This window comes from Heteronotia binoei, chromosome 2, assembly GCF_032191835.1.
Source record: "Heteronotia binoei isolate CCM8104 ecotype False Entrance Well chromosome 2, APGP_CSIRO_Hbin_v1, whole genome shotgun sequence".
In the NCBI taxonomy this organism is placed as follows: Eukaryota; Metazoa; Chordata; class Lepidosauria; order Squamata; family Gekkonidae; genus Heteronotia; species Heteronotia binoei.
Window position 1 is genome coordinate 178,458,643 of NC_083224.1, and position 24,883 is coordinate 178,483,525.

Sequence of the window (24,883 nt, forward strand, 5' to 3'; positions counted from 1 at the left end):
AATGGGAGGCAATCACAAAATAGCTACTGTGGGAAATACACTTTCCTTTGGAGTTCTGGAATGAGCAAAACCTTTATGTCAAGTTTTAAAAACTCGCTTTCTCAAATAAGATGAGACAGAACAAGCAGGAGGGAGGGAAGTCAATCCAATTGCTTTCCAGCCTCACCTCAGCCACCCTTTAGAAATACTAACAGTTCTAGCGGGAGACAGTGAGATGGTCAAGCTCCCTCTCTCTCTCCCCTCCCGCAGCTAGAAAGGTGACATCTAGCAGAGAACAGAACTTGGGAGGTTGAAACACCTAAAGACTTTTCCTGGGGAATTCAGAAAAAGCTTATTTGACTTGACCTGATCTGAGCAGTCCAGAGGGTGGGCAAATAAATATAATAAAACTCCTTGGCACAAGGTAGGGGGGGCTCTTTGATGCTGCTACCATTTTGGAAGAAGGAGGTCTTCCGACTTCCTGCTGAAAACAGCCATTCCTATATGGAGGACTGCAGGTCCAAGCAGAGGCTCAAAGGCAATGAAAACTCTCTAGAACCACTGTAACGTTTAACTTAAGGAGCCTGCTTTAGATTAACATCAGTTAGGGCATGTAGAGAAAGGAGGATAGAAGAACTGTGTGTCTGCACTTTTCCTTTGGATTCCTTGCTCAATCTGTTGCTGCCGACAGCATGGGTGTGTGAATTTTCTTTTTAATAAATGTTTTCTAACTTTTAACGCTGGTCACCGTTCTCTGTATCACACAGACCTCCACCATTTGACATGCTCTTTTAAAACAAGTAGCAGGAAGCAGAAAGGAGCAGTCAATTGGCAAGTCACTGCTCCCCCAGTGATACGCAAGTGCAGTAATCACAGGCACAGAGGCGAGGTCTTAGAATGGCAGCACATGGAAGGGAAGCTGGGAGCACTGGTCCCTCCAGCAGGTAGTTCCTACAAAGGCCAGGCGGTGGCAGTAACTGAACCAAAAGAGGAAGGGAAAACCCCGCCAAGCTCTGGGAAAGCCAGGTGAGGGGCACATGCCAGGTGGACACCTTGGATGACCACTGGTTCCTACACACCCCATCACCACTTTTTATTGCAGAACTGGCATAGACAAAACCCACATAGGATGGGGGATACAATACAGAGAATTGGGCAAGATTGAATTAAAAACCTGGTGGGATCTAACCGTGCATTTGGCTGAAAGTTTCAAAAACTTTTGGCAGATAAGAAAACAACTGTCTTAGCAAGTCTGCACCATCTGTGCTTGAACTAGATGTCTAATCGGTCTCTCTACAACCATCGTACAGATGGAATGTGGCGTGGTATAGCATGATCTCATCAGATCTTGGAAGCTAAGCAGGGTTGGTACTTGGAAGGGAGACCACCAAGGAAGACTCTGCAGAGGAAGGCTACAGCAGACCCCTTCTGCTTCGCATTTGCCTTGAAAGGCCCTTGCTGAGATTGCTGTAAGTCAGCTGCAACTTAATGACAGTTCATACACACACACACACCACCATTGTAAGGCAGCTATGCAAAGTCCTTAACTGTGGTTCATATATATATATATATATTTCAAAATCCCACCAATTAACATCACTGCATTGATCTTTGAACTGTAACATTGGTGTGACCAAGTCATATACCAGTATTTCATCTCAGCCCCATCTGGTGGAACCTGAGATCTGATTTCAAAAAGGTTTAAAACACTTTGTAACCATACCTACACAGAAGTGTTTAACAATGCTTTTTAAAAAAAGATTTAAACCCTAAGCTAGGGGAACCTGAAACACTTGATAAGATTAAGCGAGTGTGACTTCTGATCTGAGAGGAATGACAAGCAAGTTCTGTTTTCTGTACAATTGTGTGCCAGGGAACTACTCCAGCCCTTATTTTGCTTATTTGATAGACATGGCCAACTGTGGAGCCGGACCTGCTGTCTGTGTGTGGATAATCTCACTTCCTTTACGAAGATTCATCGTGAAACAGCTCAATCAGAACACAAGCTTGAGAACTGGACTGGAAGATTCGGGGGTGGGGAAGGAAACGCATAGCTACGCCCAAGTTTGCTTAGAGAGACCTCCCTTGGTATTAGCTATGTACAGACAGCGAGAGACCCAATTCAGTCAAGGCCCGGCTTCCTTTCTGCTGACAATCTGCAGCTCATCTGCATCAGATTTAAACTAATTGTGATGGTTTTTGGAGAAAGTCAATGAGCTGAAGCACATTAAGACTATCAGAAGATACCGCTCTGTTGAGGACATCTGTACCCCGTGGGATTAATTACCCTACTGTAGGGTTTGCGAGGCAGAGATGCTCCACCAGGCATTTGGTTGAGAACAATGGCCCGCCTCCCCCCCTCACCTCCCTACATTCCCTTCTACCCCAGGAGCAAGTGGGTACTGAAATTTTTATTGCCACCTTGAATTGTTTTATTATTGATGCTTAATATTTAAAAGAATCCTGCATTTATTGTATTTTCCCCTGATGTAAGCTGCTCTGAGCCCTGCCTGCAGGGAAGGGTGGCCAACAAACCCAACTCAATAAATAGTCATTTTTGACACACCCTCCCCCCCCCCCCCATGCCTGGAGAGGCAGTTTGGTGTAGTGGTTAAGTGTGCGGACTCTTATCTGGGAGAACCGGGTTTGATTCCCCACTCCTCCACTTGCAGCTGCTAGAATGGCCTTGGGTCAGCCATAGCTCTGGCAGAGGTTATCCTTGGAAGGGCAGCTGCTGTGAGAGCCCTCTCCAGCCCCACCCACCTCACAGGGTGTCTGTTGTGGGGGAGGAAGGTAAAGGAGATTGTGAGCCGCTCTGAGACTCTTCGGAGTGGAGGGCAGGATATAAATCCATTATCATCTTCTTCTTCTGTCTTTAGAAACAGAAACATCGAATTGTACAAATACAGGAACCTACAACTGGAAGTGAAGGATCTCCTCTAATAGGCACTATGCATATAGGTGTTACAGGCCCTTAACGTTTCTAGGAAATGCAATCCCATTTGGCTTCTGTTGGCCACCTAAGTGTAGCAACTAAAATTATTCTCCATCTTTATCATTCTAAGGAATATCATGTTTTTCCAGAACAAAATTCAAAGTGCAGCACCACCTAAACGGTCCAAAAACATTTTTCAGGTTATAAGCTTTCGTGAGACAAAGTCTACTACTTCACACAGCTTATACCCTGGAAAATTTTGTTGGTCTTAAAGGTGCTGCTAGACTCAAATTTTGTTTTGCTACTACAGACTACCATGGCTACGGACCTGATACTGTTTTCCTGCTGCTCTCAGCCTTACAGGGACCTCTATGTGTAACTGCTGCCAGGACCTAGCAAGTCTATGGTGAGTTCAGAGGCGTCACTAGGGCAGGGCCAAGGGGGCCATTGGCCCCCCCTAGAGCATTCTCATTGGCCCCCTAGGGCTCTTTGAAGGCAGCAGGCGGCAAGCAATCACAGTCTTTATTGGCGGGAGACGCGGGGAGGCTCTTTCAAGGCAGTGGCGAAGCGAGAGAAGGCCGGGAGGGAAGAGGAAAGCGCAGCTCTCCGCAGGCAGGCATCAGAGGGCGAGCAGGCAAACCAGGGAAGGGAGGACGTTGCGAGCCAACCAGCGAGGGAAAGGAGGCTTTAGACGCGCGGGGCGCAGGAGGGAAGGGAAGGGGGCAGGCAGGCAGAGAGCGAGGGAGTCCCTCACGCAGGAGGAAAACAGGCGGCATCGGCCGCGCTCGCAGCAGCAAGAGGAGGAGCGGGTGAGGGGTAGCGCAGGAGCATTGCCGGCAGTGCGCATGAGCGCCAGTGCTGAAGACTCCGCACCGCAGGCGCTGCTGCTGGCGGCGGGGGAGGAGGGGGCAGGCGACGAGGACCCGAAGCGGGCTTCTTTCTCGCTGGTTCTCGCCAGGTGCGCTGAGCTCCCCCAGCCGCCGCTCTCGGCTAGCAACTGGTCTTGCACAAGCCCGCGCCGCCGCCAGCGCCTTGGGAGGGACGGACTGATGGAAGAAGTAGTTTGCAGGACGAGCAGCGCCTCTCCTCAAGTTTCGGGACGGTTACCGTCCCCAAATCTTTCGGCTTCTCCAGGCGGAGGCTTCCTTTGTTCGAACGCGAGGGATTTAGCACCTCTGGGCAGCGCACGAGGACTGCTGCTCTTCCCTCCGAGTCCGGCACACTTGGCCCCAGGGTGCAACCGACTTGGCCCCAGGGTGCAACCCACGCACTTGGCCCCAGGGTGCAACCCACCCCAGTGACGCCACTGGGTGAGTTAGCTACCCAGTTTTCTGGTATCAGATACACAGTAGAAGACAACGCAACTGGGACAAGGGGAAGAAAAAATTCATAAATCTAGACCCAGGTTATGATTTCTACACTCACAGGAGTTCTAACTAAAGAGCAGTCTTTGTGATAACCACCCCGACTGGTAAAAGGCACATCTGCCTCAAGAGGAAATCTAAAGGACACCCAGTTTGATGCAGTTTCTACTATGGTGGACTGCTAAACGGTATCCGGAAAGCTTTACCCAGTGCATGAAACACCCAGTGAACGAATGTCGTTATCCTTATCAGCTACCCCTTGGCTGGACAGCAACAACTCTGCTTTCTCCTAAAAATTTTCTTTCTCTCATCCTGTGTTTAGCTTAGGATCAGCTCTGAGTTCAAGTATGTGAAGAATTTTTGAGTTAAGCACAGCATAAATGTTAGACATTATTAAAACTTTATGCGGCACAGATTAGGTGCTGGATGTACACATCCTCCCCCCACCCCAACCCTCCGCCCCATTTGCTTGCCCTGAATGGATTAGACTTCCCTCCCATCCAAGCTGGCTAATGGCTGCGTGGTTCAAACTAGGCATGTCAGGAAGTCGGTAGTAAACATACCTTGTTAGAGCTCCCTCGAGTTATATGGAAGGTGATCTCCTGGATGGATTGTCTCAAGGTACCCTGGTGAAGTGCACCTCAGATTTCATGCCCATAAAGCTGCTGCCTGGGCACCAAAACAGTGTGATGCCCCCAGTCCAAGAACACAGTAATCTCGTTTCCAGGAGAAAAGACAGCATCATACTGAGTATGATTATTCAGGTTATTACCTTGACAGTCTTGTACGAAGCACAGAATTGCTTGTCCCCTTTGTGCGTCCACAGTTGCATGAAACTGCCAGTTGAACTGTGTTCATGGGCAGACACCACACAGTAAATAGTAAGTTTCAACTCAAAAAAGCTCTATCTGATCCCCCCTCTGCCCCCGTCCTCTCTCATTGTGAAGGCATCATCAGTAGGCAAGTGCTACCGGTGGGTGGGGGAAATCCGCAGCACCTGAATGTGATCTAACCGTTAGAGAAAGCTATATAATGCTGCAAATGCCCACACCAAATTCAGATGTGCTCAAACAGCTTCCCAGATTCCCTGCTCGTGACCAGCGGATCTGATGCGAGCTGAACCGGTGGGCATTTGAACGTGATTAAACAGGCGATAAATATTTCAGAGGTCAGAACTAATGTGCATTTTTCTTTTCAAATTTTCCTTTATCGGTCACCTTTCTCAAGTGGAGCTGCTCAGCAGCAGTGCACAGAGCGCAGGTCCCCTTAAATAATCTGAACAGAAGACATTTAATTACATTTCAAAGAAAACATGTAAACACTCAAAATACAGTAAAGATGGGCAGTGCTAAGATCACGCTATCGGGGCAGACAGATGGAGACTCGCCGCCGGCTCTCAATTGGCTGAGGCTCTCGATCGGATTCATGGCTCAACAAGTTGAAAAGTGCAAAGCTATTCGCTTGGTCTTCAGACAGAACCTCTGTCTTTGCATACACTATGAAAAGCTTCAAGTTTTGATAGGTTTTTTCCTTTAAACCTGCCTTAAAATGTGCTCAAAAAATCTGGTTTCCCCCGCCCCTACCCCGCCCCAGCTAGATAAGGATCTGCTCTACAGTGTGTTATATCGCAACAAGCAAGAGAGCAAGGTCAGACGAGTCAGCAGCAGAAGACTTTGGTTGGAGAACCGTCGGGAGTCAGCCGAAGGTACAGGGAAGAGCCAAACTAACACGTCAGGAGTGCGTTGTAGAGTATGATGCGGGGAAGTTTCAAAAGGGATGGTTAGCAGCCACTGGCTTTTGCAAGAGGGTTGTCATCTCTTGCTCTGGGAGCCTAACAAAGTGGGACTTGCGTGTGCTGTGGATACGCACAACTTTGCAGAGCAAATGCGTTGCTCGGGAGCTAATTGTGCAGTTCAACAGCCTATCTGAATCTTGAACTTAATTTCAAAAGATTTTACGGCTTTCAAGGGGGGCGGGAAGGATAAGCTCTAAAACGTGCGATTTTTGAAATTATATGTGAAAGAAGTGACTGACTGGGACTTCAAAATAAAAGATCCCATCCTCTGTTTGCCAGCGTTTCCCCTAAAGATTATACTAACGAAGCTTAAGCCAATACCAGATCAGGGCGAAACGTATTGGCCGATGGCCCTTTTTGTTGAAAAGGCTGTTTCATAGTAGTATTCTGCTCCCAAGAAGGCCTGCTGGCGCCCTTGCTCCTTAGCAGCTGCCCACAAGGCCAGGGCCTGTCCCCAGCACTGCCCAACCTCTTTGTCAAGCCAATATACTTTTGCAGTATGACTTCAAAGCTACTCGTCTTTGCTCCTCTATGTTTTGTTACTGGCACAAGACAAGTCATGTTCGCCCCACAGCATCTGTTTGTGTGCATTGTACATAGATTGCTCCACCTGCGTCCACGTCCAGTCACCTCAAGAGTATTAATACCTCCTAGAGCAACGAAGGCGATTAGCGGTGTTTCCATTGGCTGGATGGCAAGAACGCCTCTGCAGTCTGGGAAGTATCTACAATGCAGACAATCTGTGCAGACCCAGACTACAGCAGAACAAAATCCTCGGAGCAAGTGTCTGCCTAGCTAACGGAAATAACACTGGGAAGATCCCATACAAACCAGGATCATCTTTACAAAAAGCTCTCCATCTAAAGAAGTGTTTGAGAGATGCCTCAGCTTTCTACCGCAAGCCCAAACGTGACTTTAAAAAAGCACTGGCTCCCAGGAGAAAGAGCTCTGCGTATTTCGAGAAATGGCTAGAAGTTACATTTGGAATCCTCTAGAAATGGCCACGGGCAGAAGGGATTTTCCATCAGCAGAGCGTGAATTTCTCTTCTGGCTGCAGACCCCAAATGCCTCTCAAAATGCTACTCCCTGAGGACCCTCAGGAACACTATGAGGCGAGAGCTGGAAACTTACTGCAGCAAGGGGAGGGGGACCATAAAAACCAGCCTCTTTTCTATCTGTGGAAATCCACAACCTTGATCCAACCCTATATGTGGCAAGCTGCTATACTATACTGGCTACTATTCAGCCTTAGCCTTTGCCTAGCAAAGCGCACCTATGTCTATATCTGCTTTTCAGACCAAAGTTCTGCACTTGGAATAAGACACTTTTCTATGGCGAGTGTCCCTGCTGTCATGACGAAGCTCAGTAGGGGCTTTCTGCAGGCTCAAGGCAAGCACCAAAGGCTTGGCCTGGGTTTCTAGTCATGTTCCTCAATACCCAGAGAAACAAATTTATTTGCCAGGGGCTGGAAACTCAAGGAGCTCCAATGAGGCTTCACTGCATCTTTAACACAACAGCAACCCTCTATGTTGCTTTTCAGTGCTTCTTGCGTCTGAGGTGTCTTAACCATCACCACAATGGGGAGGGCTAAATGTCTGGCTGTTTTAAAACGCGTGCTTCCATTTCACAGTTTAGTATTCCAGTTACCGCAGAGTTAGCTGAGGAAAAGGCGGCAGGCGAATTTGGCATTCCTCGAAACAAAGACAAAACGTATCTGGGTAGCTCTCGCAAATCACAAGACGGAAGAGCGGACACGCAGGCTCCACCTCTTGGGGGGAGTGGGTGGGTGGGGAGAGACGACCACTCAGGCAAAGCCAGGCAGGTTGGGGAGGGGGGGTGCTCCTCTCTCCTGACTGCTGCTGCAGACTAAAGCACCGTTTGGTAAACGTATCCCCTCTTATAGGCACTCAGTGGGTAGAAGGTAGCCACAACAAACTTGCCGTCAAACCTCTTCCCAGTCAGGGCTCGTTGGGCTGCTTTGGAATCGCCGGCATTTGCATACTCAACGAAGACCTGAAATGAAATTGGAGAGGGAGGGGAGAGATTTAATCTCCTCGGTGTTTTGCATCATGAGCCACCCGACACATCTGTCCGCTTATTCTGGTACAGGCAAGAGATTGGGGTAACTTCAAAATAAGAAGCACGGCATTAAGATTTCTCAGTCCTGGCCCCGACCTGGTGGAACTCTCTGCGAGAAGACACCAGGGCCCTGCAGGATCTTTTACAATTCTGCAGGGCCTGTAAAGCAGAGATGTTCCACCAGGCTTTTGCTTTAGGACAGTGACAGTTGCCAGGCTGGCATCGCGCCTCCCCTCTACTTAAGGGGGAGGACTGCTCCCAATGCCTAGAAAGCAAAACTACAGCACATTATAAACAGGGCCAGCCCTAGACTGTCTGGCACCCTAGGCAAGGTTAACTTCTGGCACCCTCCTCTGCACTAATAACTTCACTGGGTCACATGGCAGTGCCCAATTTGGCGACCCCAGAAGGCCAGCGCCCTAGGAAATTGACTAGTGGCAAGGCTGGCCCTTGATTATAAATAATGTCCATTAGGTTGCTTGCGACTGTTTTTAAAATTCACTGGTTTTATTGACTTTATGTGTATTTCTTGTTGTATATCGCCTAGAGCCTGGCATTGGCTGGGATGAGGCAACGCACAAATTTAATAAACAACAACAACAACCGGGATTGTTTCCATGCAGTTCTCCCCACCTGAACTGCAGTGGGATTTTTTTTTTGGGGGGGGGGGGGGGGGGCTTCCAGGCAACTCACTGCAGCTGTCCCCAAATCTGCTTTAGTATGACCTTTCCTGAAAGACCAAAATGCTGCTTTGCAGGTTCAGCGTGTGCATACATCATCTGACGGTCAACATAAAATCACAAGTCGTTACAATATTAGAACAGATGAAAGCTCGTGTTCCTCCTTTCCATGTACTTACTTGGCCTTTGCCTGGATTTTCCTTTGGAGCAAACAAAGAAACGATCTGCCCGTATTTACTACATTCTTCTCTGATATCATCAACTATATCTGTGAAATCAGAAAGACAGCGTAAGAGGCTAATTCAAGAACTGATTGGTTGGCTCCCATGATGCCATGCAGCAAAGCAAGAGCCTTTCTCTGCTGCAAGGAATCCTCTTTCCATCAGAGGGAGGTTCCTTGTGCCCTAGAGAGGCTCCACAATTAGCAGAGCAGAACAGCTGGATCCAACCCGCTGTGTATAGTAGAGAAAGCACTCTCTTTGGATGCAGGAATCCCAAATCCAGATGCCCATTCAGGAATGAAACTCATTTCCTGACTTCAGGCAAAATCATTATTTCTCTGTGTAAAATAGCTCAGTAGTTAAGAGACTAGCATGGCGGGGGGCCCCAACCTGGTGCCTGAGGTCATGGTGGTACCCAATTTGGTGTAGTGGTAATGTGCGTGGACTCTTATCTGGGAGAACTTGGTTTGATTCTCCACTTCTCCACCACTTGCAGCTGCTGGAATGGCCTTGGGTCAGCCATAGCTCTTGTAGGAGTTGTCCTTGGAAGAGCATCTGCTGTCAGAGCTCTCTCAGCCCCACCTACCTCACCGGGTGTCTGTTGTGGGGGGGGGAAAGTAAAAGAGATTGTGAGCTGCTCTGAGATTTAGAGTGTAGGGTGGGATATAAATCCAATATCATCATCATTTTTAGAAAGTGGGTATGGCAGTGGGGCAACTGGCTGGCCACTGGAGAACTGATTGGCTGGGCAGATTTTTTTTTTAAATTTGCACTGCCAGCAGGTGCCACCACAGCGTAAGTATTTTCTCTGTGGGACTGAAAATAAGTTTTGCGTATGGAAGAAATTCTATTTAAACCATACGCTCATTTAAAAAGGCATCCTGTCACTCCAGCTCCTTTCTAAAACGTTTAAGAGCTGTATTGCATTCTTGTGTAAGCTCACTCCCTGCCATTTTGAGGTTGGCCGTACCTCCCGCCTTCTGCTGAGGCTGCACCGACCACCCTGTGTCAGAATTCCAAAGGTGCCTCTAGGCATAAAAAAGACTGGGGACCCCCGCATTAGACCACTGGCCAGACGAAGATCCTTGGAGAACAAGCATGATGCAACAGTAAACTAACAAATACATAAAACTGATTATGGAAACCACACACTCAAAATAATTATGTATGTGCACAAACGCTCAAAAATCCTGGAAGGGAATAACGGTGCAGTTATGCTGGCTGCACCCACAGCTGCTTGCACAGGCGCAAGGGAAGAGTCGAGAAGTCGGTCTCCTCTGTGCTTCCAGCAGCGATATTGACAGAAAAAAACAATATCGCTTTAAGCAATGGAAAACACAATAGCACTCAACCACACCGCATACATTGCAGTACACTATCGAGCCTCCCATATTAGCTATGCATCATCTAAAAGCCATGAACACTGCAAAGCACAGTATGAATCCCTCTGGTATGGACAACACGCGCTTAGAACTAGCCCACTCTGGGATCCCTGCAGATGGGGAGAGGAATCAGGGCAAGTGTGGGACAGCAGACTTTGGAAGACAGAGTTTGGATCAGGTGCTGACTAATGGTCCACTACTAAGCTATTTTTCCCGAAACCAGATTTATTCAAAAGGTTGCAAACGTGCCCACTTTGTCATACGGCCATGCCTTGGAACATTCTTGAACAGAAATTATCTGCTCTGTTTATCCCACTCCAACAGACATCACCCTGAGTTTAAAGTGGGACCGTTCTCTTCTGGAAAGCTGCCCGATGGGACACACGGTGCTGGAAGCATTCTCCGGCCCATCCTCAGCCAGTTTCCCTTGCTTGTCTATTCTGAGGCATACTTCATGGTCAGGAGCCAAGTGAAAAAGGACAGAATACAAACCTTCGAATTCTTTGTCGTTTTGAAGAGCAGCATCATCCAAAATATTCAGCAGCCTTAACACAGGAGTCGGAAGCATCACCAGATCTTCAATGTGGGGAGCTGTAAAGAGAGTACAATTTCAAAGAGCAACAAGTTATTTCACCAAAAGGAAGACAGAGGGGCTAGAACGTGTCAACTCTATCCTCAGTAATATTTATTATTTATTTATTTAATCGGCTTGTATCTCGCCCTCCCTGCCGAAGCAGGCTCAGGGCGGCTCGCATTGGGAGGTCCTAAGACCAATATGAACAGACAAAAGATAAAAATACAAGTACATCATAAATAAAAACATATAAAACAATTACATAAAACAATGGTAGGTGCTATTTGATCTTGCACTGAAATATATTGATGTACTGATGATGGCGGATACTACCAACTACATTGGTGTTAAAATTTTATTATTCAAGTACTTCTGCTGGATGTCCTATTACAAAAAGATCCCCAGTCACAATATGATGTTTGAGGTGGGCCAAGTGGATTAATTTCTGCTTTCCTGTTGTCATCGGTTTTGTTTTAAAGAATTTTATTGATAACATATGGTAACAATATCCATTTATGTCGTCTCCATCTCTAACCCATATGATATTTTCTAATTCCCCCTCCCTCCATTACTAGACTCCCACCAAAGTTATATACTTAAAGTTAACTTATAAAGGTACCTTTAACTATAAAAATCTAAATTCTATCTTTTTCTAATACTTAATCAGTATTAAAAAATGGTCCAATGTCTTTTTACATTCCATTCTTTCTCTACATAACATCTAAATTACTTCCATTCCCTTTTAAACACTTCCAAATCATAATCTCTTAGGATTCTTGTTTGTTTATCCATCTCGCTCAATGATAAAACTTTCACAATCCAATCCAATTTTCTCTGGTATTTTTTCTTGCTTCCACAACTGCGCATACTACAACCGTCTTCTTTTTTCTAACATGCTTTTCCATTATGTTCAGCTCATTACTACTGCCCTCTATAATTATGTTAGGACAAATTGTGCAGATGTTTTGGAGGAGTTATCCAATGCCAGAAGGGCAGCCATGTTCAACTGCTGTGCGGCACATAATTTTAGGAGCTTGCCTCTTAAGACAGTGTGGTTATTGCCACAAAAGCTCAAGCCACTATTTCTTCTTTTAAAACTTTTTTTAAGGTGCTCCCAGGATTCCAGTGCATTTGGAGAGACCACTAAATCATGATTTTGGGACCTCAATGAAACAGGAAGGGGAGGGAGGAGTGTGCACGCATGCATAAGAAACACCATGGACTCACAGTGTGCCCCAAAGAGACCACAAAAAGTCCAGAAACTAATCCTTATGGGAAAAACGGTTCTTTTAAAACTGAAGATTGTCAGCCGCCCTGAGAAGAGATAACATGCATTTTTAAAAAACACAGACCATTACAAAAAAACTCATAAGGTTTTATACAACCTACCAAAAGGAATGCTGAAGAAAGGACTGCACAAGGACTCCCCAGCAGTAGCTCTTTTCTCTTGCTCCTCGTGAAGCATGCTAGAAAATAAAGGCATTCTTTCTTTTACATGGCAACCTAACAGCAAATCCTCAGAACGTGGGAAAAAAAATGTGCTAGAAAGAAACAAATTCCCAGAAGGTTTTGTTCAGGAGTTCAGTCACAAACTGACAGAATCAGTCACCCTGGCAACAGCAGACACCTCACTGACCAATCCTGAGCTTCCTTCCTTGGATCAGCCCACTCAGAGCCATACTAAAGGTGATGGTGGTCATGGGTCCATTCTGAGGCTGCTGACACCATTTTTAGAAACGGTTGTAGTGTGGTGGCTCCAGGAGCTCATCTCCCCACTACTGCGTCTTTTCAGTTGCAAAAACAAAAGGCACATATTGGGGGGGAAACTAGAATACCTGGGGCCATGGCACCATGTGCCTGATCGAGGGCTCCCAGCAATTTTTTTAAAACTGCAAATTCTCCTAACATGGCGTCGGCAGCCATTGGATGGACCTGTGGCCGCCTTTACTTGTAATTAGTCCCTCAGAGACAACCTGGGCCTGCTCTTTTCCAGTGGTGGCTCCAACATAATGGGACGTTCTGCCCAGAGAGGTGTAGCGCTCCTATGCTGTCTGCCTTCCATTATAAAGCTAAGACTGTTCTTTTAAAGTAGGCTTTCCCCAACTAATTTCATAAGGAAGCTATTACCTGTGGACAATTTGTTTTTGGCAAGCTGTCTGGAGCCACCGTAGTTGGAATGTAGTATATAAATATTTCATTAGACAAATAAATGGAGAGCATATTCAGTCATAGTGTTGCATGCTTGATGTGGGAGGATGATAGATTTAAAATTCACTGCTTTCAGATTTAAATTCTGTTGCCTTAAATGGGCTTTATACCAGAGAGAATCAGGCCCAAACTACAGCAGAGACTGGACCACAAGCTGAGTCACAGTTCTTCCATGTTCCGTTTATGCTGTGGAGTCTTGTGAGCAAAAATTCTACTTTGTGAGCTACTGGCTTTAAAGTTGTGAGCAAATGATTTGGCTGCCACATAAATCAGTTTGCTCTGGAGCCACCCTTCCTGAGCTAAGACAAAAATGTGCAAACCAGAGGCTAAAAAACTGCGAGCTAGCTCACACTAACTTAGTTTAGAGGGAACATTGCTCCCAGCTCAATTTACATGGTCCCAAACAGGTGAAATACCCCTCCTTCAGCTCCGGAAAACCATAGGAGTGGGGAGACGGATCCCCTTCTCCCCACAGTGCCCTGGTCTGAATTAGGCCCTGAAGTGCTTGGGGAACTAAGTTCCCTGAAACTGTCTTCTGGCTGCAGAGAAAGCAAGACAGCTCAGGAAAACCATGACCTGACTTGCAAAGACATCTTGCATAGTTCAGGCTTTAGAAAGCAGCCAGAAAAAAAATAACCCAACTGATTTGCCCCAGCCATCTTTAAAATTATAGCACAGGAATGGGAGGTGACACAGTGGTTCATTGACCAACCAATTTACAAGCTATCCTGTAGCTAAACCACCTTTGTCAGATGGCTTGCATCAGATGGGGTCTTGAAAAACTCCAAGGAAGGGCACGTCCACATCTTTCACAGGACGCAGAATCTGCTGCAGCACTGCACTGATAGTAAGGGTAGTCTAGAACGGTAAGGCATAATTCCCCAACAAGGAGAAAACTGATTCCTTTAAGAGTCAGTCTGGTGTATGGTTAAGTGTGCGGACTCTTATCTGGGAGAACCGGGTTTGATTCCCCACTCCTCCACTTGCACCTGCTGGAATGGCCTTGGGTCAGCCATAGCTCTGGCAGAGGTTGTCCTTGAAAGGGCAGCTGCTGTGAGACCCCTCTCCAGCCTCACCCACCTCACAGGGTGTCTGTTGTGGGGGAGGAAGGTAAAGGAGATTGTGAGCCGCTCTTCGGAGTGGAGGGCGGGATATAAATCCAATATCATCTTCTTCTTCTTTTTAAAGTAACAGGGTCAGCTAGGCTTCCCAGGTTGCTTGCTATGCACCTGCCTGTTGTTCCCACAGGGTGGGCAGGGGAAATACGGGGTTAGGAAGAGTCATCATGTTACTTCCAGCACAAACGCGGATGTGATTTCGTTCCAACAGCATGACATCACTCTGCCCCATCCCTACTGCCGCCCTTCTCCTTAACCCTTGGGTCAGCATACCTTTTGAGGAGGTCTCGGAGATGATAGGCTGGGATGGCAGAATTTTCCACGCTTTTGCTGACAAAAATGTGATCGATAACAGCAGCATTATTCGCCTAGAAAGGAAAGGGAGAGGTGAAATCTCTCAGAGGAAAATATTCACTCCTAATGATTGGTCTGTACAGAAAGACTGAACTAGAACCAAGATACCACTCAGAATCTCAGAATAGTATCAAAAATGGTTTACTAGTATTTTTTTTATACAATAGTAAAAAGGCAACAGACTAAAGGCGTTTCCACCCTAATTAACCCTTGCATACGATCCCAGCCTGTGCAAACTACCCCCGTAAGGTTAGCAAGAAACATTTTATTTATTTTAGTATACTTCTATTCCGCTGATTCCCCATAGGGCTCATGGTGGAGTACAACATATGATAAAACAATAAAATACAATAAAAACATTTTATAAACAGACAACTCAACAGCACTCAGAAAACTTTACCATCATCACATATTACCCAGCCTGGCCATCTCATATCATGATATCTCATAGAGATGGCAGATACCCATTTTATAGCACAGGTGAAAGTGCCAATAGGGTAGGCCAACCAGATCAAGAATAGATGCCCGCAGCCTCAACTAAAAGCCTGGCGGAACAGCTCCGTTTTACAGGCCCTACAGAAGGCTAATAAGCCAGGCAGGGCCCGGATCTCTGTAGGGAGCTGATTCCACCGGGTTGGGGCCAGGACTAAAAAAGCCCTGGCCCTAGTTGAGGCGAGGTGGGCGTCTCTTGGGGACAGCCAACAGATGTTGGGAGGCCAAATGTAATGACCTCCTGGACATAGATGGAAGGAGACGGTCCCGCAGGTATGTTGGTCCCAGGCCACATAAGGCTTTAAACGTGAAAACTAAAACCTTGAAGCGGATCCGGTACTCAATCCAGTACATAAATCTCTCCCTCTTGGATATAAATTTTCCTCTCTGTATTAGAAAATGTAGTTAATTCACTTGCTTAAAATATGTGGCACGGGAGGGGGAAGGAATCCAACCACGTTAAGGAAACTTAAGTGTTCTTAAATTTTCTTAAGCAAAGGGTGGCAATTTCTGCTAACTCCCTCCACCCACTGCAGACCACCACGGTGCTGTTCCTGATGGTCTGCTAACCCCATGGAACGAAATTTCAGGGGGGACGGGGGAAGAAGCAATGAAATTTGCCATCCTCACTTAAGAAAACTTGAGGACAACTTAAATTTCCCTAACTGCATGGTTGAATCTACCCCACATAATATGGTCTGCGGGCATCCAGATCTCAGGGTGACTTACAACATTAAAAAAAACCCCCATTAAAATGAATCACTTCAAACTATCATCATCACAAAAATATCGATCAGATTTGAGAGCAGTAGTCAGTACAACCTTGTGTAGGCTGGAAGCTTACAACACAGTTTACACACCTTGATGGTAGGGTGCTGGATGCTGGGGAAGCGACGGCTTCATTGGACGCCTGCTGGATCAACTAAAAGCCAGGTGGAAGAGCTCTGTCTTACAGGCCCTGCAGAACTTCCCTTTCCCTGAAGAAACCCAGAACTGGGTTCCCACTGGTCATGCTAGAAATTTTACTATTCCATCTCTCCAGTAATGCATATCCACGCGGCATAGGATGCTGTTTGCCTTCAAGAGAAATGGAGTTCTTACAGCTGCTGAGGAGCAACTCCCACAAAAACCATAAGAAGTCGTCTTGGGGGATTAAAACTTCAAAAGCACATTGATTTCTCTCCAAAGGGTGCTAACTCACCTTCCATTCCCAAGACTGGACAATGTGTTTCAGTTTCATTCCTGAGAACATCTCTACCAACACGATTCCTAGACTCCAGAGGTCTACAGCAGATGTACATTGGGTTCCACTTTGTAATCCAGCCTGAGACAGATAGTTCTGCAGCTCAGCCTCAGGAGCCCGGTACCCGTCCGTCTGAATATATTTCACATCCTACAGAAAATCAAAAACTGCTTTAGAATGTTAACTTGTAACTGCACATCAACTGTACATTTTGCATAGATACCTTAAAAAAATTAAAAAGTAAAGGTAGCCCCCTGTGCAAGCACTAGTCATTTTCGACTCTGGGGTGACGTCGCATCATGACGTTTTCACGGCAGACTTTTTAACAGGATGGTTTGCCATTGCCTTCCCCAGTCATCTACACTTTCCCCCCCAGGAAGCTGGGTACTCATTTTACCGACCTTGGAAAGATGGAAGGCCGAGTCAACCTTGAGCCGGCTACCTGAACTCAGTTTCCGCCAATCAAACTCAGGTTGTGAGCAGAGAGTTTGGACTGCAGTACTGCAGCTTTACCACTCTGCGCCATGGGGCTGCAAGGATACCTTAGCTTCTCTTTAATAAGCATCCATAGGCAAATTGCTAGCTTAGGGTTGCTTCACATAATAAAACGTGCAAAAAAAAATAATAATAACCAGACTGCCATCATCACCCTGCTTCTTTTTTCAATTAATTAGACCAGGGTTCCTCGACATGGTGCCCACCTGCACTTCCCTTGGTACCTGGTAAGCTTTTCAGAAAGTGAGTAGAACCGCTTAAGGCAGGAGTTGTTGTTGACTTCCCTCCCTCAATCAAAAGGGTTTTCCACTGGAGGGTCAGGAGGACTGGTAAGCAATGGGCTTTCCATAGTCACTGTGTGGCTCCAATCCCCCTTTTAGGATTTCTTTGTTCCCAGGAGGTATCAGAAGGGAGGCATTGCATTTGGCTATGCATCTGGAGGCACCCGTTTTGGGTTTAGCTCCACTTTCTGTGACTGCCATTCCTGGGTAGTGCTCACCATCCCCTATCAAAATCCCAAAGGTGCCCTCAGCCTTAAAAAAACGTCGGGGACTCTCTGAATTAGATGATCTGTCAAGGAACTAGTTTAAAAGCTTCCTTTCCAAAACTGCAGAGCTGCACAAAGGTTCTGTGCTGTGGGGTTACCCTTTCCAAGAGAGTCTGAAAGGAGAAACCTTTGCTTGTTCCAGATGTACTCCAGTGACAAACTAAAGGAGAATCAGATGAACTTTCCATTGAAGTAGGCTGACTGAAAGCGATGAGGCTGGAAATCAGAAAAGGGGATATCTGTATTTTCAGCTCCAAAGTTTACAGCTAAGTAGAAGAAGTCCTCTTAATGAACTTATGCATAATCAATAACTTACAATCAGCAACCAGGCATGAGAAAACAAGGGAGCAGGAGGACGCTTCAAATGGAACTTTCTGAGAAGTTGGATACTTTAACAGCTACTGCTGGACCTAAGTCATTACACTCTAGATCAGGGCTCTTTCACACATATTGTGTGGCTCTCAAAGCCCCGCCCCATCCCACCAGCTTGCTTGCCTCCTGTCTCGTGGCTCTCAAACATCTGACATTTATTCCGTATGGCTCTTAAGTTAAGCAAGTTTGGCCACCCCTGCTGTAGATTCTGACTTCTATCCAAAGACAAAGTCCAACATTAATACCCAGATCTCCAGTTCTGACCATCACTGAAGTCTGGCCTACAACAAGAGTACTTGGGCCAACTAGCAGGGCATAAAGTTGCTGTGTGTCACAGCTGCCGCATGTCAGCTTCCCATCTATAAAAAGAGGCTCTCAATGGTATAACTATGTAAAAGAAAACCCAGAACATTAATGGTTATGGTATTAATGATGCGGACTGAAGAACGGTGATAATTAAGTCACAGGAACAGCTCCATTGGTTTACATAACTTCAAACTACCTTAACAAATAATTTTCATTAGTCTAACAGCACACAGCCCCCTTCACCTCACCTCAAACTACCTTCAAACTAGTCCCCTGTACAGCAGCACCAGATGTTTCCAACCCTGGTGTGACGTCGAATCATGACGTTTTCACGGCAGACTTTTTTACGGGGTGGTTTGCCGTTGCCTTCCACAACTACCTTAACAAATTAGTTTCATTTAGTCTAACAGGACACAACTTCCTTCATCTCACCTCACTGATACAATATCTATTACTATTCTGGATTTTCTGTCACTTGGCTAGTGGAGAAGATTCCTACAAGACCTACCAGCTAAACTTCCTTGGCTTCAACACCCCAACAGAACACATCTAGTGCTCATGTGAATTAATTACCACCCTCTCCTTAACCCTACTGCTAGTAATTACCAAGTGCGTGTATAATGGCCTAGAATGATTTCATACATTAAAAAACACCATATATCTTAGCGATCACTAAGACCCATTAGAGGTGCCAAAAGCATGGAGGGGAAGTGTTCTGTCCCTTTAATGGGGTGATATTTATTAAGTGATGTTAACTTAAAACCATGCCATGGAAAGCTTCACCTGCTGGATTCTAAAGGAATACAATGTTTTTTTCTCCAGGTCTGCTAGCAATGTTACACTCCACAGTGACAGAAAAGAGCATTACAATTACTTATTTTTTGCATGAAGGATTCAGATGTTTTAAAATAACAGATATACACAAAACATAATGAAGGCTTCCTGCTTTTAGCTCATGGAGATGTGTAAACAGTTTCATAACTGGAGACAGACATTAGTTTCAAACAGGGCCTAAAGTGTTCTGAAAGACGTATCGCTTCCCATGGTACACACACTTCTTTTGTTCAGATGCTCTCTTTGGACAAAAAGGGGTTTGCAGGTTTTTGAAACAAAATTAAAAAGCTGGCATAACCAGTTTACCAGCTGTAAGAGGGAGTAGTATATATACCACAAGCAGCAATCCATCTTTCAAAAGAGCCTACTTGTGGGGAGGGTGAGATAAAAAATTGAACAAAATAACTAACCAAACTTTTTTGAGGGAGAAGGAGCTGGCAAATGCAGGATGTTGGGCTACAGTTGACTAGGATTGTCTAAAAATATTCAGCAACTAGACTTTCTGCTGCAATCCTGACTGCCAGGTGGCCCCCTTGCCTTCAGAGAGAAAGGTCAGCAATGCCTTTCAAAAGACTGCCTAAACCAGGGGTGTCAAACATGCGGTCAGGGGGCCAAATTAGGCCCTCCCAGAGGGCTCCTATCAGGCCCCCAAGCAACTGGCTGTCATCTACTTCCTTCTCCCTCTCTCTTGCTTCCTTCTGCGTAACAGCTTGCTATGCAAGGCTTGCTCAATTGCACAGGAGCAAAGTCTGAGGTTCCTCCCTTGGGGAGGAGGGAGGGAGGGACAGGACCTTTCAATTGCACAGCAGAGCTATTGAGCCAATCCTCTTTCCTTTCTATTGGCTGAGGTCCCTCCCCCTCCTGGTTCCCTGGGGAAGGAAGGAAAGAGGCAGAGCTTCCTTTGCTCAATTCCCTAGATCACGCAGGAGAGCTACAAAGAAAGCACCTTGAAGACCAACAAGTGCTAATTTATATTTCTACTACATAGCACTACATTTTATGACACACATGGCCTGGCCCAACAAGGTCTCATTTATGTCAGATATGGCCCATGTAACAAGAGTTTGACACCCCTGGCCTAAACAATTACAGTGTTGCTTGGCCAACCTGATTCCCTTCTTTGAAGCTGAGTCCAAAGTCAATGAGCTTGAAGCACTCCTGTTCCGCGCTCCAGAGGATGTTGCGTGGCTTCAGGTCAGCATGCACGTAGCCCTTGTGGTGGAGGAATGCCAGGGCTTCCAGGACGTCCCGGGCACAGTGCTGGGTCATCCACATGGAGCAGCCGTGCTGACTGGAATGCACAAGGAGCTCCGACACGCTGATGTCCAGCAGCTCCAGGAGAAGTGAGTGTGAGGGGCCTTTGATAGAAGAGCAGCTTGTAAACACGCCATACAGGGTAACTGCAAACCAAGAACAGTCAAAAACATCAGCAAGAGTTGTCACATCACCTACAGAACTTGGAAAATAAAACAAAAAGGCCAATGGCACCTTAAAGCAGGGTCCCCACCATGGTGCTTGTGAATGCTGACACGTTTCCTGGAGTCCAAGCGTTTTCAGAAAGCAGTCAGGGACAGGTGGAGCTTTTGCCCAGCAAGAATTCTGATTGGCTGCGCAGATTTTTATCAATGTTGCTTTGGCAGCAGCTGCCCCCACAGTGCTGTGTGACTGAAGGTAAGCTGCAGCTGCCATTTCATGTTTGGCTCTACCTTCTGTGGCACTGACTTTGTGGCTGAGTGCAGCACGCTGAGTCCAAACAGCAAAGGTGCTGACAGGCTCAAAGGGTTGAAGACATTTATTTCAGTGTGAATTATCGAGTCAGAGCTCACGTCTTCATAAGCTGGAAGCAACTCTCAGTTAAGCATTGAAGCAATTCCTGCATGATTATTCAGGCACTTTCCCTAGGATCTTCCTTGGGTGCTCGCCTACTCACTGACAACTAAGCGCCCTCTGCATCTGCAAGATGGATCTTCTTTCTAGGGAAAGTTTCCACGCCCTTCACTCCCTCGATCCTGTCAAAATATAACTGGCAACGCATTTCAAGAACCCAACTGCCTTATTCTTATCTCCCTGGAATATTCTGATTAGTGTGCACCTGCATTACAGAGAAAGGTTATGACTAATATTAATGTGGCTAGAGAACTCAAATACTAGAGTCAATGGCATAGATCCAACACGTCCCGAGCTGAATGCCTGCAGCAACATGGCATCCCCATTGTTTGGGAATTGCTGATAAAAGTCACTGTTTTCCTAGACTTCATAAACTGCAGCTGTGTAATTAACAAGTTCCAAAATGCTCCTGGTACTGTGGCTATTCTCCCCCAGAATGTATTTGATTCTCTCCTTGCTGCAGATGGCTACTACATTAGCAGGGAATATTTTATACTCAAGCCCCTGCCATTTTACATGCTGTTTGGAGCTTTCTCTTGAGGACTGCACAAACAGGGCTGAAGCAGTCAGAAGTTTCCTTAATTTATTAAGGAGACTATCGAGGATGCACAGACTGCACACGGGTACTCTGTGGCTTGGGAAGATCAGATCCACTGTATCAGGACTTCAAACTCCCCTGCGCAGATGCACCCTGGCCATTTCTTATACCATGGACAGGGTTCCAGAGATGCAGTCATTATTGACCATTCACGGAACAAACGCCAGTTCCATAAAAGAGAACTGAAATGGGAAAAAAATGAAGTAAAAATCTCACATGTGATGTGGATATAAGGCACAAGTGTGGATTCCTAGCAGTTTGGGGACTGGTTCCAACACATGACAAGCTGCTTTCGCTTCATAACTGTTGTTCTTAGTAATGCAGGTACGTACCACAAGGAAGATGCCAGTTAGTCCCTGATAGTTGTGAGGCACAGAGATGAGATTCAAGCTAATGGAGAACACCTTTAACTATTACACAATCCTATCCTGGCCCTGCTTGAAAATACTGCAGTGCCTCCCACAACCCTCCCTGGCATATGCCAGTGACTGCCACCTGCCACTAGGCAATTGCCTAGGGCGCTGGCCTTCTGGGGGTGCTGAACTGGGCACTCCCATGTTACTTAGTGACGTTATCAGTGCGGGGGGGGGCGGTGGCAGAGGTTAGTCTTGCCTAGGGTGCCACACAGTTTAGGGCAGGCCCTGGCCATAAGCGACAGAGAAAGGTGACTGTCTCAGTCAGACTCTATCAAGGACAAAGTTGCAATGATCTGGCAAGACTGAGGTGACCCCCTCGGAATCAGATAAATAAGTGTGCTCAGACTAGGGCTGAGAAGAGAATGTAGGATTCCTTGATTTCTTGTTGTTAGGGTGGAAGGGGAAGAATCCTACATCAAAAGAACTTTTGTCCTTAATTGTATTGCAAATCCCTGCAAAAGGGACACAATGATAGCCGAGTGGAATGATTGGACTGCACTCTGGGAGATATGGTAGAAGACTGCCTCCCACTCCTAGGGTAAATGATAATAATGTTCTGCACTAACTTTTCCTTCTTGACTTTATGTCAATGATGGAGAAACAGTGCCAACACAGTTGCAATGGCAACCATAGCTAAGGCACCTGCTCTCATAAATGGACCATAATCCCTTGTGATATATTAAAAGAAACCCCAAAGCTCTGTTATATGAGCTGGTCCATTTGCGTGTTTCAGCTATCAAGCCTGGCCCGCCATGGCTCAGTGCAACAGCTTTGCATTATGAAGGTCCCAGGTTCAATCCTTGGTATCTCCAGGTCAAAGGATCAGGGAGTGTGCAAGACCTAGAGATGCCAGCCTCCAGGTGGACATGGGGATCCCCTGGAGAAAATAGATGCTTTGGAAGGCGGACTCTATGGGATTGTACCCCACTGAAGTTCCTGTTCTCCCCAGGTTCCATCCCTAAACTTCCTGGAGCTTCCGAGCCTGGAGTTGGCAACTTTACATCCCTCCCATCCCCTGCCAGTGTCCAGGGGGAGCCTGGCAACCCTAGCAACACCTTCCTCCGAGGCCCTTGAAAGCTGCTGCCAATCAGGGCGCGCACAAGACTAATCTTGCTAGACCAATGGTCTCACTCTGCAAAGCAGTTTCATGCGCGGCTGCATGCGAATCCCACCTTACTTGGTAAGGGTTTTTGTGGCCTATAGGAAAATCAAGTGGGTGATCTCTAAATGCATCACTCATATAATCCCTCATAACAGAAATACAGCAAGCCAAGGAGAGCCATTTCCGACCATTTCAGTATTAGGGATGCCAGCCTCCAGGTGGGACCTGGGGACCCTCTGGAATTACAGCTCAACTGAGATGACACAGATCAGCTCCCCCAGAGAAAATGGATGCTTTGGAAGGAGGGCTCTATGACAGCGGTCCCCAACCTTTTTGGCACCAGGGACCGGTTTTGTGGAAGACGATTTTTCCACAGATCGGGGTGGGGATGGTTTCGGGATGATATAATTGCGCACTTTATTTCTATTAGTTTGGTGTGGTGGTTAAGTGTGCAGACTCTTCTCTGGGAGAACCAGGTTTGATTCCCCACTCCTCCACTTGCAGCTGCTGGAATGGCCTTGGGTCAGCCATCTCTCTCACAGAAAGGGAAGCTTCTGTCAGAGCTCTCTCAGCCCCATCCACCACACAGGGTGCCTATTGTGGGGGAAGAAGGTAAAGGAGATTGTGAACCGCTCTGAGACCTGAGATTCAGAGTGGAGGGTGAGATATAAATCCAATGTCGTCGTCTTCTTATTACTACTACATTGTAATATATAATCAGGGCTTTTTTTGAGCAGGAACGCAGTTCCTGCTGGCTTGGCATCGGGGTGTGTGGCCTAATATGCAAATGAGTCTCTGCTAGATTTTTTTTCTGAAAAAAAAAAGCCCTGTGTGAAGCAATGCTGATGTCAAGGGGATGTGGTCTAACATGCAAATTAGTTCCTGTTGTTCCAGTTGTAATTATACAACTCATGGTCAGGTTGCTAACAGGCCACAGACCGGTACCTCTGCTCTATGGCACTGTATCGCACTAAGGCCCCTGTCTTCCCCAGGCTCCATCCCCAAATCTCTAGTAATTTCCCAACCTGGAGCTGGCAACCTTCCCCTCCCCATCTCTCAACAGTGGCGGGGGGGGGGGGCAACCTTCTTACTACATGCGAGAAGTTAAAAAATGGCATGCAGACAGGAAAGCGTGCAAACCCTCCCCTTAGGTCTGAAGAGGCAGCCCCGCTTCTCCGCGCCTGCCTCCCCAGCAGTTTTCTTTGCACTGCGTCTGCCATTCAAAAACGGGCTCTCTCCGCCTCCCGCCCACCGCCCGACCCGCAGCCTCACTCTCTGGCTCGGAGGCCTGCAGCGGCACTCTGCACATGCTCGACGTAGGCCGCCCTCTCACCGATGTTGCGGTGACCTCTCAGCTCCTCCAGCGCGGCCCGCTCCTTGCGGAAGCCGTAGTCGCCGCCGCCGCCTCCTGCCGACCCGGAGCCCGGCGGCAGGAACTCCTTGACAGCTGCCGGGGGAGAGCGGGGATGGCCGAGGCAACGCGCCCGGAAGACGGCGGCCGACGAGCCGCGGCCCAGCGGGGCCTCCACTTGCCACAGACGCCCGGCCGCCGCCACCACCGGCGGCCCCGCTGCCATCCTCAGCCGGGGGAATGGAGTCCGTCACATCGCCGTCGTCACGCAGGCCGGGCCCGGAGGCGCCTCTGTCTGCCGCCGCCCTCACGTCAGGCGCTCGGGTGCCGTGACGCGGCCTTCGCCCTCCTCTTCCTCCCGGCTGGCGTTGCTGGGCAACCGCGGGGAGGGGAAAGCAGGGCCTGGGCCGCAGCTTCGGAGCGGAGGCCTGCGCGGAGTTAACTCTGCTCTGAAACCGTCGATTTCAACGGGCTTAGAGTAGAGGAACTGCGTATAGGATTGCTCCCTTGTTAGGCGCCGTCCGGCTGCTGCCCTGGCTAGCTTTCCGTCG

General features: G+C 47.2%; 1 protein-coding gene across 1 annotated transcript; it reads right to left on the reverse strand.

The window, feature by feature from the left end:
* Positions 1 to 5,549: 5,549 nt before the first annotated feature.
* Positions 5,550 to 24,673, reverse strand: UHMK1 (U2AF homology motif kinase 1). The gene is made up of 8 exons (XM_060232574.1): positions 24,315 to 24,673; positions 20,086 to 20,378; positions 16,383 to 16,574; positions 14,609 to 14,703; positions 12,399 to 12,475; positions 10,928 to 11,026; positions 9,012 to 9,100; positions 5,550 to 8,086 (listed from the first exon to the last, which is right to left on the reverse strand). Exons 1-8 carry the CDS (start codon positions 24,556 to 24,558, stop codon positions 7,940 to 7,942), a joined length of 1,236 nt encoding a protein of 411 aa, XP_060088557.1. The 5' UTR covers positions 24,559 to 24,673; the 3' UTR covers positions 5,550 to 7,939.
* Positions 24,674 to 24,883: the final 210 nt, after the last annotated feature.